The sequence below is a fragment of the Patagioenas fasciata genome, chromosome 2, assembly GCF_037038585.1.
Source record: "Patagioenas fasciata isolate bPatFas1 chromosome 2, bPatFas1.hap1, whole genome shotgun sequence".
NCBI lineage: Eukaryota > Metazoa > Chordata > Aves > Columbiformes > Columbidae > Patagioenas > Patagioenas fasciata.
This window is the reverse complement of record NC_092521.1, coordinates 147581978-147595087: the sequence shown is the minus strand read 5'-3', so window position 1 is coordinate 147595087 and position 13110 is coordinate 147581978. Positions and strand designations below refer to the sequence as shown.

Below are 13110 nucleotides of genomic sequence, written 5' to 3'. Positions count from 1 at the left end.
ACAGTACTGTATATTCTTGTGTCCCTGTAAAATATGATCTTCTTTGATGTTGTCTAAAAATTCCATTGATACGATCAAGGACTGGTACTTTGGTTTAGGGTGTTGCAGATGATTATTTTACAGAAAACGCATGCTTTTGCGTAAGTCTTTTCTTTTTCCATTCTCAAGCTCCTTTCTGTTGTTTTCTGGAAATAAGATATTAAAATTTTACAGTTGCCCTTGCTCCCAAACCATACTGGGGACTTTCAAAGCTCTTATCAGTTGGTTGATAGAGGCTTCAAAAGAAAAGATTAAAAAGAAAAAGAGATAAAAACATATCCAGTATAAAATTCACTGACTGATTATTCTGTATACACTCCATGCTTACAGCACTCATAAACTTATTTGTTTGACTTAAGCACAAGAGCCTGGAACTAGCTTTGCAAGAACACTAGCTGAGAAATGATGAATTGACAGAGCTCTATAGGTAACAAAGCTTCTAGAAATGTGGTGAAATAAATGAATTAATAATCCCTTGGCTGTACATATCTTCCTTTTTCTGACTTTGCCTAGTGTCAGTAATTCATAATAATTGTGTAATACAGCTATTATTCATTTCTAAAAATCTCATTAAGTGGGTAGATAAATACACGCATTTTGCAGAAGAGGAAATTAATCTGGGAGGGGCTGTGCAGCAGGAATGGGGTGACACAGCCAGCCACCCACAGGAGCGGAGCTCAAAGTGGCCTGTGCCGTATCGTTCACCTGCCTGTGCCACCAGAAATCTGCTGCTGGCGAGACTGCAGAGAAGCTGCTTGACTTGCTTCCCTGTTTGCCCATAGGTTAAATGGAGTGAACACTTAGCTGCTTCTCAGCTGTGGTGTCAATTGTATGACATCTCTGTATTATCCTGAAGTTCTGAAGAGCAGGCATGCATATTTATAAGGGATTTAATGTCTTCTGCTTCAGGGCATAAACTAACCTCTAATTAATAAGGTTCAAAAGCAGCTTCCTGTGGGGCAGTGGATTTCTCAGAGAATCTTTCATATGTTTTCCTTTGCAGCTTTTGCTGTTGGCTGCCGTCATACTGTAGTGGAGTGGAGCAATATGTGATCTGAGCCAGTAACGGTTATGTTCCTAGAAGACAGCACTGTGTGCCAATGAGTACACATCAATCCTCTTTGTGAGCTGGAATCCCAACAGATCCTGGCCAAATAAAAGAATATAAACTAGAAGTGCAATGCAGGAAAGAAATAACTTGTCTTTGTATTTGGCAGAAGGGTTGCAGCTGACAGCCACATGTGGCACAAACCACAGTGTTTTTACCAACCCATTGTACAAAAAGCAGAGTGCAGGATTCCAGGGTGACCCTTGATTACTTAGCTCATCTTTGCCATGCAGCTGTGCAAACTGTGTCCGTTTGTTGTCAGAGAGCTACCCTTTTTCTCTCCAGATGGCTTCCTCTGAAGCTGCTCTGCTGTGCATGCTCATGTCCGCTTGGCTAGATGGTATCTGCCAATGGTCAGTGGCTCTTGACAGCTACATGATGTTTACTCATGTGTTTCTCAAAATCAAGAAGAATCATGAGGCAAGTACAAGCCATGATGTTCTCTTTAATAGCTCCCATATCCACAGTCCATCTTCTTGGGTTGATTTTTGCCTGGCTTCTGTCAGGGAACCAGTGTCCTGGCCTTTCACTTATTTCAGTATCTGTAATGCTGACATCAGCACTGCCAGATTTAGGCTGCCCTCAGAGGACCAAGTGCAAGCACTTGGTTCATTGCTCTTATAATCTAGTTAGATTTATTATGCCCCACAATAGTGTTTGTCAGTCATTGCTAAAGAGGTTTCATCTAATTTCACAATAGAAGCTAGCAAAGGTTACGTATCTTTACCAGAAGTGGTGCAAATGGCATCCTACTAACAGTGATTTGGAAAAGTCTTCTCCAATATTTACTGCTACTGACTTATAGAGAACTATTTTTTTTCAGATCTTTCCTGTATGAAATTCAGCTGTGCTTCTCTTGTTCTTTTATTTCTCTTGTTCTTTATGGCTCTACAGTCTTCTAGTGTCTCCACATTATCCCTTTTTTTGCTAAGCCCACCTGAATTTTTCCTCCATTTTCAGATTTACATCAGCTCTAACTTGTTTTAGACAAAGCAAGACCTCAGGTTTCTTAGTTATAAGAGAGGATTGGTAGAAAGGGAGGGGACATAATGTTGCAGCTGCCTGGAAGTGTCAGTCTTAAAGCTCCAGAAAAAAGCTGTGCCGGTAGCTTCCTCTGTAAAGGAAGGCTCCTCTACAGAGCTACAGTCAGTAGAGTCTCAGGTTCCCTAGGTAACCTGAATATTAATTATTATATTAGTATTCTTCAAAGGTTTTCCAACTAAAAGAAGTGTTGCATTCGTGTAACAAATTACAGAGCCCAATTGGGAGTGAGCTATAATTGTTTTTTACACCTCCACATCTCTTTTCCTTTACAGACTTCTAAGCTTGATTTATTCTCATTTGGGCTATGTACCCATTGTGGCAAATAATCTGCAGATTTTCCTAATAGTTGCAACTCCTCTTTTTTTTGCTGTTGTTGCTGGAAGCTAATAAATGGCTAAAACAGCCCTCAAAATGACAGGAGATGGGGTGGACACGGAGAAAGGCTGAGCAGATGCTGCGTTATAGAGAAGCCTCTGGGCGTTGTTTTTCTGGGCAATCTCGCTGAGCTTGGAGCCTGGCAAAGCAATGCGACAGTTCCTCAGGAATGGTGTCGCACTGGAATAGCCCCGTGTGAGCTGTGGATACTGGGCCTCCTCCCCATGGAAATACCGTTCCCGACAAATCTTATTTGCATGTGATAACAAAGGGAGAAAAAAATTCCTGGATGTAAAATACACTTTTAAAACCCCTGATGTTACACTGCAGTTTAGCTGGCACACTGCTCCGCCTCACCGAAATATTTTTAACTTGTTAAAAAAAAACAAAAACCAAAAAAACAACAAAACACCACTTTAAAAAAGGACCCTGGGTCTTGAAAAGAATAGTTAAAAGATCAAGCCATTTTCCTAGTCCTGTAATTTCCCCTCCTGTTCTTCATTCCACTCGACCTCTATTACACTTTTCCTACTTTAATATCTCTTCTGAAAAGTGTGTTAAACATTCCTGCAGATTATAAAATCCCACTCTTTCTTGAAGAGGTTGATTTGTAGTCTGCTACACTCCAACATGTATAACAGCATTGCTTAACACATCTGTGTACTGCGCTGAACCACAGCTGAAACACAAATAAATACCCTGCAAGGTCAATTTATGCTTACATAAGCTCACACCACCACATAATCCATAGCTTTCCTAACACTAAACAGATCAATAATTCCACTGTACTCACCGAAGTCTTCCATTCCAGTACACAAGAAAGCACACAGAACTCTGAACTTACAGTATGATTTAAGAGTACATTTGCTGCATAGGTTTAATAGATCATGTGTAAAATCAGGAGTACATATTCAGGGACACATTTCTAATTCAAAGGAGAAAAAGGCTGGGTGGAAAGATAGGAATTGGTGACAGTTTGGAGAAATGGTTAAATCTTTTAATTGCTCTACAGATGACTTATTTTTCTAAAGGTTTGAGGACTCCTATAAGGGGAACCTAATTTTGAATCAGACTGAGTTAATTATGTCTTCATGGCAGATTCTTTAAATAATCTTTGGTTTGAAAATTTTATTACACTTTTTACATATTCAGCCTTGATTTCAGATTCAACCCCATTGGCTTTCATTGTCTTAGACATTTATGGTGTTACTTCATTTATAGGCAGCTCAAGGGCTGTCAGTGTAGCATTCCCCTTCAGCACATTCTGTCTCAGATATCAGATTTAACCACTCTTTTCTAAAAGACTGGGATATGTCATAATATGCCTCATTACACTTTGATGCTATTGACTTGGATTGACAAGAACCTGGAGAAACCTGTATCATTCTCTATAGCCCCCAGTGCACTACAATAAGATAATTGCTTGCTCATTATAAAATATTATACCAGTGGACATAGATAAAACATAGTCTTGCTATTGTATAGTGGAATTTTTTTGTGGGTTCTTCTCCGTACTGTCGCGATAGTCTCTTCAGTATGAAACCTTGAAGTCTTTGTTGTTATCATATGTGCAGTACAATAGTTCACATGAAGTAATGATTGCAAATACCCAAGCTAGGTGAACTATTAAAACAAGCTATCAGGAAGCACAGACTTTTCCTGGTTCTTAGTAATCCACAGACTTTTGTCACTTGAAATACTTTGCCCTTTATTCAAATGATATGGCAAACTGTGCTGTGAAATACACTGAACGTCAGGCTTACAGGAGTTATAGCTTAAAATATTTGCTAGTCTTTGTGTTCGGTTTTCTCTTTTATGTGGTGTTTATATGGTGAGTAACTGAAGATCCACAAAGATACATGTCTGTGTAAGCATTAACTGGTGTGGATAATGTGCAGTATCAGTGCTTTATAACAGCACTGATACTCTTTTTGCAAACAAACATTCACTTGTACAGATGTTTGTAAAAGATGACTTAGAATCAAATAGAGTCAGGCTGTTACTGAAAGGGGTTTGGCCACGTAACGGTAACAAAACCAGGATAAACAAAAATCTGCGGTTGTTGAAATTCTGCACCTTGCCTAGGCAACCTGTTTCAGTGTGCCTCCTAATACTGAACTTAAGCTTTTTTTAGTGCAAATTAAGATGATTTCCTCACCTTCCCCATCGTGGCCTTAGGGGACAGCTGAGCGTCTACTATTTAGAACAATGTTTTGCGTATTTTGATACTGCTGCAGTGTCCACCCTCATCCACTTTCCACCTCCTCCCACCTCAGTTTAGTCCAATGCATAACGACAGTGAAATGTTTCACTCTCCCCAGCAATGAGGAATGCCCTCTGGCCCCAGGTCTACAGGCACTGGTGTCACGCTGCGGTGTAGTCTACACAAAAGAAATACTATTGAGTTTACACAGTTTTGCCAGATTCTGTAGGTTCACGTCTTCCTGGGGCTACAGCAGCCCCCTGAGGATCACGGTTACTTGTGTTGGCCCAGCGGTCCAGCTCTAGGCTGGTCAGACATCAGACATTTCCAGTGATACACCCTCCTTCTGTGTCCCAAAGTACAAGGCTGTGTGAAGTTTGGTGCAGAAGCAAGTGCTTTTTCACACCATATATATATATACCTGAATAAAATATTTAAAGAAATATAGAACAAAATGACTTTAGTTAAGCATTTCTAATGGAAGAAGGTGTTCTGAATAAAACCCATTCTGCTTACTTCAGGAGGATAAATCAAAGGTCCTTTTGGTGCTTGTATCAGTAGTTTGAAGGAGTGGACAGTTTTGAAACTCTGCAGAAGCTCTTTGCATAAAGGCAAATTTCATCCTTATTATAGATTCTTCCCATTCTGCTCAGGATAAGGGCAGTGCTGAATTTTGGACCAGCTGAGAATCTGCTAGCCCTCGACTTACTGTTGGCTGCTTTAGCCCTTATGTCTGGTTCAGACTGAGCTGTTGGAAGGAAGATGTTGAGAGGTTTGCAGGTCCTTCAAGGATGTGTCACAGCATGTCTGGCCAACAGGTACGTGCAGCCTGTACGCAAGCACTGAACGAGCTAAAATACATGTGTTTATATAAGCCCAGGACCAAGCTGAGCTAATTAATTTTTCTGCTAGGTGGGATACAATAGTTCTGGCTGAACTTCTTGGCTACGGAGCTACTACAGGAGCTGCAAGAAACTACATCAGCATCTTTAGATCCTGCAGATACTGACTGACTTCCACTAAATAGAGTGAATCCATGTGAAGTGTTTGTATTACGCAGAGGGGTTTGGAAACACGTACAGTCAAGGCAGTAGTCTGCTATTACTGCCTGCAGTTCAGCATGGACTAGCTGCATAGCAGTTGGAAAACAACATTATTCTTTTGACTTGTCTATTGACACTTTGATAACTTGCTTCAGAAGCCAGGTTTTTCTTAGGTTCTTAGCACCCAAAAACGTAAAGAAATTATCTGGATGCCGTGTGGGCTCACAATTCTGTCTCAACTGACCTCAGTACAAAAATGGGTCCAGCATCCTTGGTCCACAAAGGATGAAATTTGGCAAAAGCATCTGCTGAGCAACAAAAAACATTCTCCAGTGCAACAATGACACTGCATTGTCTAGTATGAACAAAACTTCAGACATGAGTGCAGCACACCACTCCAGTTAGGTTATTAATTAAGACTGTCATGATGGTATTTACTCAGTTTCATGAGGTATGTGTTACCAGTCCAAATGGTGTAGTCTTTTTCCAGGTACTGATTTTGTTCCTTATTTGTTACAAGTGAACTTTCCAGATAATGCAGTTGACTCCCTTTCTTCTTATCTTGGCATAAGAAATATCTGTGGTTGATGTTACACCTCAGAATTTAAAAATAGCTCTTCAGTCTCACTCTGCTTCCAGCTGCCTGCAGGAGAAATGTTGGTGAGAAGGCTTCCTGCAAGTAAGAAACTGGCAGTACCAGCCTGTGCTCCAGAGGAGATACTTTTCAAACCTAGGGCCCTACAAAACTTGGGTACTTTGACTCCAGCTTCCTTCACTCTGGGCATCTAACACTGTGGCTGGATCATAAAAACACTTTGTTCTAGGGCATTCCCCAAGCCTACCAGCTCTGTTAACAACTGGAACTTAAACCTTCTTACCATAAGCTACATCCGTGTTCTTACACATATCTGAGGTGGCTGCTGAGCCTGTGTGGCGAAACGCCATCTTCCAAGAGCTGCCATCCCAGTCAGAAAATACAATTTGGATCACTTTCTACCCTTCCGAGGAAAATGCACAGTTTTGCTTTAAAGTAGTACCGTTTGGTCCCGTTAAGATTCAGACACATGTCTCTTACCCCACCATCTGGTTAGGCACTTTGTCGTATGATAGGTTTTAACAATTTCTCTCCTCGGGCAGCATGAGACATGAGTTAAAATGTCTTGGCTTTGCAACACCTTGCATATAGCACTTGTTAAAAGAATAGGCTTGTACGATACATGTCATAATCTTATGAAGTGCATGCTCTTTAGGGTATAATTACCTTGTGACAGAGACCGCAGATGGCATTAATATGATGATGATAATTGCAGTAATAGCTTGCTTGAACTGCCCAGTCTCTACCCCTTCCTCATTGTTTGCTGTCAGTTGCAGAGGTACCATGTGTCACAGCTTGTACAAAATCCTATGTGAACAGATCGCTAAATATATTGCCAATGGATATTGCTGACTTCAGGCTTCGTTCTTGCTGGATCTCTGTACATGGTTGCCTGAGCACAGTGGGATTCTCTGTCATGATGTGATCTAAGTACAAGGTTTCTGTTGTTACCTCCAAATTTCTAGTACATATGCTGTTAGGTAATGTAAGTATATATGTCATTAATGTGTATTCTCTTATTCTCACTGCATTTCTGAACTAGCGCGGCTCTGTTTTACTTCCTCGGTGGATCCATAATATTAATTTAAACTAGTACTTTCTAATTAATTCTGATATCTGTTTTTCTTCCAGGCTGTTTCTGCTTTTATTGAAGCACTCATTCTTTTTGAATGAGGAACAAAAAGCAAAAATGTGTCATCTGTATTAATGAATGTTATCTATCATCAGTTTGCTTTTTCAGGTTTTGGTCACCATCACACACAAAACAGCTGTTTTCCTAAAGCTGGGCAAGAATATTCTGGCATTATTCCTTCTCCTCTGAACACCCCATGGTTGACACAGATAATACATGGGCCTGCTTGTTTTAGCTTTATGAAAAAATTCAAGAAAATCAAAGTTATTGGTTTTACGATTGCTCATGTCTGTGTGATTGGCAGGGAGCAGCGAGGAACAGCTGCTCCCTAAGGGACAGGGATTGGGGTCCCAGCACAGTGACTTGGCCAGCAGAGGAGGGACTGGCAGCCACCCCATCCCATCCCAGCCAGGAGCAGGGCAGCCTCAGGCATCGGGCACCTCCCTGGGGATGTAACGGGCACAGCTGGAGACCAGCCGTGCTGCTATGTCACTGGGACAGGGAGTGATGGCTCTGGGGGCTGACCTGGGTCCATGGGCAGGGGTGGGGGTGGCCCCAGGGGACTGGTCAGGGGTGGTGAGGCTTGGTGGTGCCCTCAGGACCTGATGGTTATATCTGAATCCTCTTGTTACTGCAGCACACATTAAGGATAGAAAGAGCTGGTTATAGGAAATAGTGTATAAGAAAAACAAGTGGACGCTAGTCAAGAGTGCTTCAATACCATCTGGTGTTCCCAGATTTCATCATTTGGCTCTCCTCCCTCATTGCTCCATTTGTATTTTTCTGTATGTTTAAAACAGGACACTATATGCCCAGAGCAATTGCGTTCACCACGTGTGCACCTCCTGACCAACAGAACACAGTCTCAGTTCCATCCCCATCCTTGTGCCTGCTGGTTTTCATTGATCATAGAGCCCCCCTTGCTCCTTAAGGCAGTGGGAATCACTCTTCAGGAGTGGAGCTGAATATGGCTTGTGGAAACATGACCCCTACTGTTTCCTCCCCGGGAGTAATCTTTCCCTTTGACATTTTGGTCATTGGACGTTCTTGGACATTCTCCTAGCATGATTATTTCAGATCTGTGCCATCCCAGCACCCAGTCATTCTCAGTGTTCCTCACACATCTGGAAACACTGAGGAGTTTCAGAGCTCATTATTCAAAACATGTTAATATATCCCATCTGGCAATTGAAATGGTACCCTTTCCTTTGGTATTTTATGTAGGATTCCAACCGACCTTCCCAACCCTTTTTTTTCCTCCATTTTGACCATTATTTCAAGAAAAGTGAGATTGAGATTTATCCCAGACCTGTTCATTCTCTTCCCTGTCTTCCAGGAAACATAATCCTTGAGTTCTTCCATGTGCCAGACTATGCCTCATCTCCATCAGAAATAAAATTACGTTGTTATTAGATAATTGTTCTGTGCATGTTCTTGATAAAATGGAATGAAACAACTTCTCGTGCCTGTGTCTTACCCTATTAAAGTCAGCTTTCTTTAAGCCAGAATTTGGCCTGTTATTGTTTAACCAGTTCTAATGGTTTGGGTTTACCTCACTCACTTTAAAAGTTTCTATTCCTTTGGCTCTAACTGTAGATATTATTTTTATTCACAATTAACCTTCAGTGTTAGGACAGGAAATATTTTTCCCTGCTGTGTTATCTTCTTAAAAATTCCAAGCAATTCTGCTTTCAATGAATTTTCATCTCTAAACGGTTAGTAGTTCTCTTACTATCTCACCTAATGAGATAGCTATGCCCTAATGATTGACAGATAATGTCTGGCCATTAGTATTTCAGCCTTACGGTTGGAAAATCGGATCCGGTGGCAGCAGAGAGAATATTGTTCCCTAAAGCGAAATGAATTACAGTGGTTTAGGTCTGATTTCAAAGGTCTGATGGGGCTTTTCATAGAATTTCACCGCTAATAATACAGGAAGTTTGCACACATAATATTTTTATAAACTTGAAAGTAACAGGAATTGTAAGACTGGTGATAACCTTCACTCATACATAAAGTCAGGGTGAAACCCTTGCACTCTTTATCTATTTAAGGACTTCTGCTCGGTGTTTTGGGGAGCAGCTAGGCTGGCTGTCTCTACTACAAAGATATCTGTCTTTTTAATTTGCCAGTTGTCATGTGGTTTATTTAACATCTGTGAAACTGTGCACAGGAAAACTGTGCTGAACAGTTGCAGAAATTAATTATTGATTTATTGGTTTGTGACCATCTAGTTACTCACTAAGTACTATAGCCAGTACTTCCCATCACCATTCCTTTCATCTCCTTGGTTCTTTCTTTTTTTAGCCTTCTAGTTTCTTACAAACACTCATTCTATGTTGATTGAAATCACATAGTTAATTCTTTGGAGACTGAAGTCTCAGTATTTCTATAATAATCTTAGTAATTAATACTAAAGAGAAGACCATTTACGACTTTTTCTGGATGGCAAAGAGAGACCAAGAGAGAAAAATAGGATAAGAAAAGGAGTTCTTGGTCTGACTAATTTCTGGACATTTATTGTGAAAATGGACTTGCTCTGCAAAGCAAGTCAAGGGAAATGACATTCTGGATGGTTTAAATAGCCTTTTGTTGCTTAGTTAATTAGAACTGGTTTTCATTCATCTAGTTCTCTGCCACCACTTTGCTACTTACTTGTCTGTCTTTGAGCAGGTTTTGTCTGGCTTTTTTGCAGATCAGAATTAGCTTCCTGCTGTGATGCAGTTCACAATTTTATTGCTTCTCAAAGCAACAGCCCACTGGGAAGTAACATGAGTTACGAAGTGGACAGTAAAAAGACCATCCTCATTACAGAGGACATTTTTAAGATGCTGCCTGTGGTAAGAACTGTTATCTCTACCTGTTATTATAATTGCAGTATGATATATATTTTGCGTTAGTAACAGAGCTGCTTTCTTTGATCCCTCTGGAAGAGACCCCTCACCCCTGTATGCATGTGTTCATTCACTGTGTAAGAACTTTTTTAGGCTTTCTCTGCAGTGGTGGAGGCATGGACAGGGTATCATAGATCAGATTGTAGGAAGAGTTGCTACAGAACACAAGCTGCAGCCTGGCTTGGCAGCCAGCTGAATTCAGGAGTGCGTACGCTGAGAACATTTGCCTTGCTTTTCTCATTCCTATTTTTAAAGTCATTTCAGTCTTGAACAACATTTCAAATTCCTTGTATTCCCATGCCATTTCTGGTGCAGGCTTGGGCATATAACTTATTAAAGCTATTTTGGTGATTAGAATAGAATAGAATAGAATAGAATAGAATAGAATAGAATAGAATAGAATAGAATAGAATTAGAATATGGGGCCTTTGCAGCCAGAAACGCACGTTGAGCAAAGGAATCAAATATTGTAATTCAGTACTTGCAATAGACATATAAGCTCTGCAGACCAGACAAAGAGGGATACAAAGATATACTTAATTTCTCAAAAATAAGAGCACATGGAAGCCCTCTTCCCAATCTCTGGCATTCTTGATCTGTAAGATCCCAGCTACCATGAGTCTAGTCCTTTCTAATGCTGCTGTGAATTACTAACACCTTAATTGCAATGGGGCTACAGTGGTTCCAAATTTAAACTGAAAAAGAAAAAAGTAATATATTTTATGTATATATATACTTGCTATGCTAGCCAGAGGTGTCTGGCGTTTGTCTTCTCCTACTCTCTTTTCAGAATTGAACAAAATAATTGAACATGTTGTTTTGTAATATATTGCCAGGCAAGGTGATGTCTACCACTTTCCCCGCACTTTTTGCCTTATTTATTAACAGCGTCTCTTCCAGTTTCTCTTTGAGCAAGCTGATAAGAGAGGAAGGAAGGATAATGTTTTGTGTAAGCAAGTTTTGACTCAGTTTTACAAGTGGGTTCAGTTTCTGCAGTCGAAGTAGCCCAGCTGTTGACCTCTCTGTTGAGTGTCAGTGCTCCCACAGTAGGAGAGGCTGAAGGAGATGTATGAGATGTTTCTGAGTCCCTGAGATAACAGCCAACTGTATTAATGTCAACTGAAACAGCCAACAATTTACATTGATTTGCCAGGTTGTGATCTGTGCTGGTTCATAAGTGGATGCACTTAGCTCCCTTTCAGCTTCCCGGCTGCAAGACAACAACCTCTAAGAAGACAAGTAGAGAGGCTGACAAGCCAGAGGCAGTAGCTTCTTCAGTAGCCATCACATTCACCATGAGTTAACCTTTGCAGCACCTTCAGTTTCCCCTAAATTCCTTATTTTATATCAAAAGTAGTTGTATGATGACCGAGTAATGAGCATTTACAAAGTTACCTTCTATTAGCTGACAAAGGCAAGGACTTTGTCACAGCCTCCAGTCCATTCCAGTGCAAAGGAAAATGGGTAAATTTAAACTGTCTTCAGTACAAGTTAGTATTTAACTTGTCAAGGGTTCAGTCCCCTACTAGATAATTTTTGTGTTAAGTATATTTAAAAGGTATTAATCCAGTTTTGGCAATCCAATGTTATTCTTTCAAAGTATTGACAACAGAAGTAGCATTTCTCAGTATGTTGGAGCCTGGCGTTGGCTCTTGGCTGCTCAGGCCTGCCAGCCCTGTCGGCTAAACGGTGAATGTTTTCACTGGGATTTGCTGGATTAAACCTGCAAGGACAAATTACTAAAGATGTGAAGAAACAACCAAAAGATTTATAGGGCATTGGCTGTGTCTTTTTATTTGTTTGCAGTCCTCTCCTCTTTCAGTCCATCCCTTCAAAACCTGTGCAGTGGTTGGAAATGGAGGCATTCTGAAAAATTCCAGCTGCGGAGCTGAAATCGATCGTTCTGACTTTGTGTTTAGGTAAGAGCTGCTTCGTCTTACTGAAGTGTGTCAAATGTTTCTAAAAACTTGGCAGGCTTGGAAGCATGACAGTGCCCATTTGTAGCAATGAGGAAGAATCTTGACAATTCTTTATTTCTGCCTCTCTAAGGATACTCTGTCTGCTCTGTAGGTTTCAAAACACTGCTTCCTAAGTAAAGAGAGGACTATATGGGTACATGTGTGATCTATGATTGCAGAGATACCTTGCCAGTGATGCGAAACGTGATTATCTGAGAACCTGAAATTTCTGTTATTTTAACATCCTTTAGAGAGGGAACCTTTATTAATTTTATTTTTTTGAATCAGGAAAAGAGAATAAAGAAAAGCCTGAAATCAAAAGAAGAAAGACTGATATTAAATGTCACATGTTTACCTCTAGTTTAACAAAGGGTTTATGTAGCCTTAGGTTGGCTCACTAGTGCAGTTATTTAATTGCCCTGGCATTTGTCTCACCTTCTGTTAGCCATCTAAAAAAAACCAGACATCTAATTTAAGTATTTTTTTTCCAGCTCCCTCTATTGTGGAGATTGTGGAGAAAACCAGGCACAATCAGAGTGTAATTTAGCCCACACTCTCAGTCTGTGACTCACACTCGCAATGCCTGCAAGGGAACAGAGTAACAGAGTGGAGGTTTTTTTCTCAGTGATGTCCAGTCACAGAGTCTGCTGGATTTTGATACTGCTTTTCCTACTTTTGACTAATATTTGGGCTTTTCAAATCAAAAAGGGGAAAAAAAA

General features: G+C 40.5%; 1 protein-coding gene across 4 annotated transcripts in view; it reads left to right on the top strand.

Annotated features, from left to right (window-relative positions):
- ST8SIA6 (ST8 alpha-N-acetyl-neuraminide alpha-2,8-sialyltransferase 6) overlaps positions 1–13110 on the top strand; it is a 47380-nt gene that overhangs the window by 17792 nt on the left and 16478 nt on the right. For all 4 annotated transcript variants that reach the window (XM_071805190.1, XM_071805191.1, XM_065830329.2 and 1 more), the window contains exons 5-6: positions 10235–10379; positions 12240–12352. In XM_071805190.1, the coding sequence (XP_071661291.1) occupies positions 10235–10379; positions 12240–12352 (258 nt within the window). The remainder of the gene's footprint in view (positions 1–10234; positions 10380–12239; positions 12353–13110) is intronic.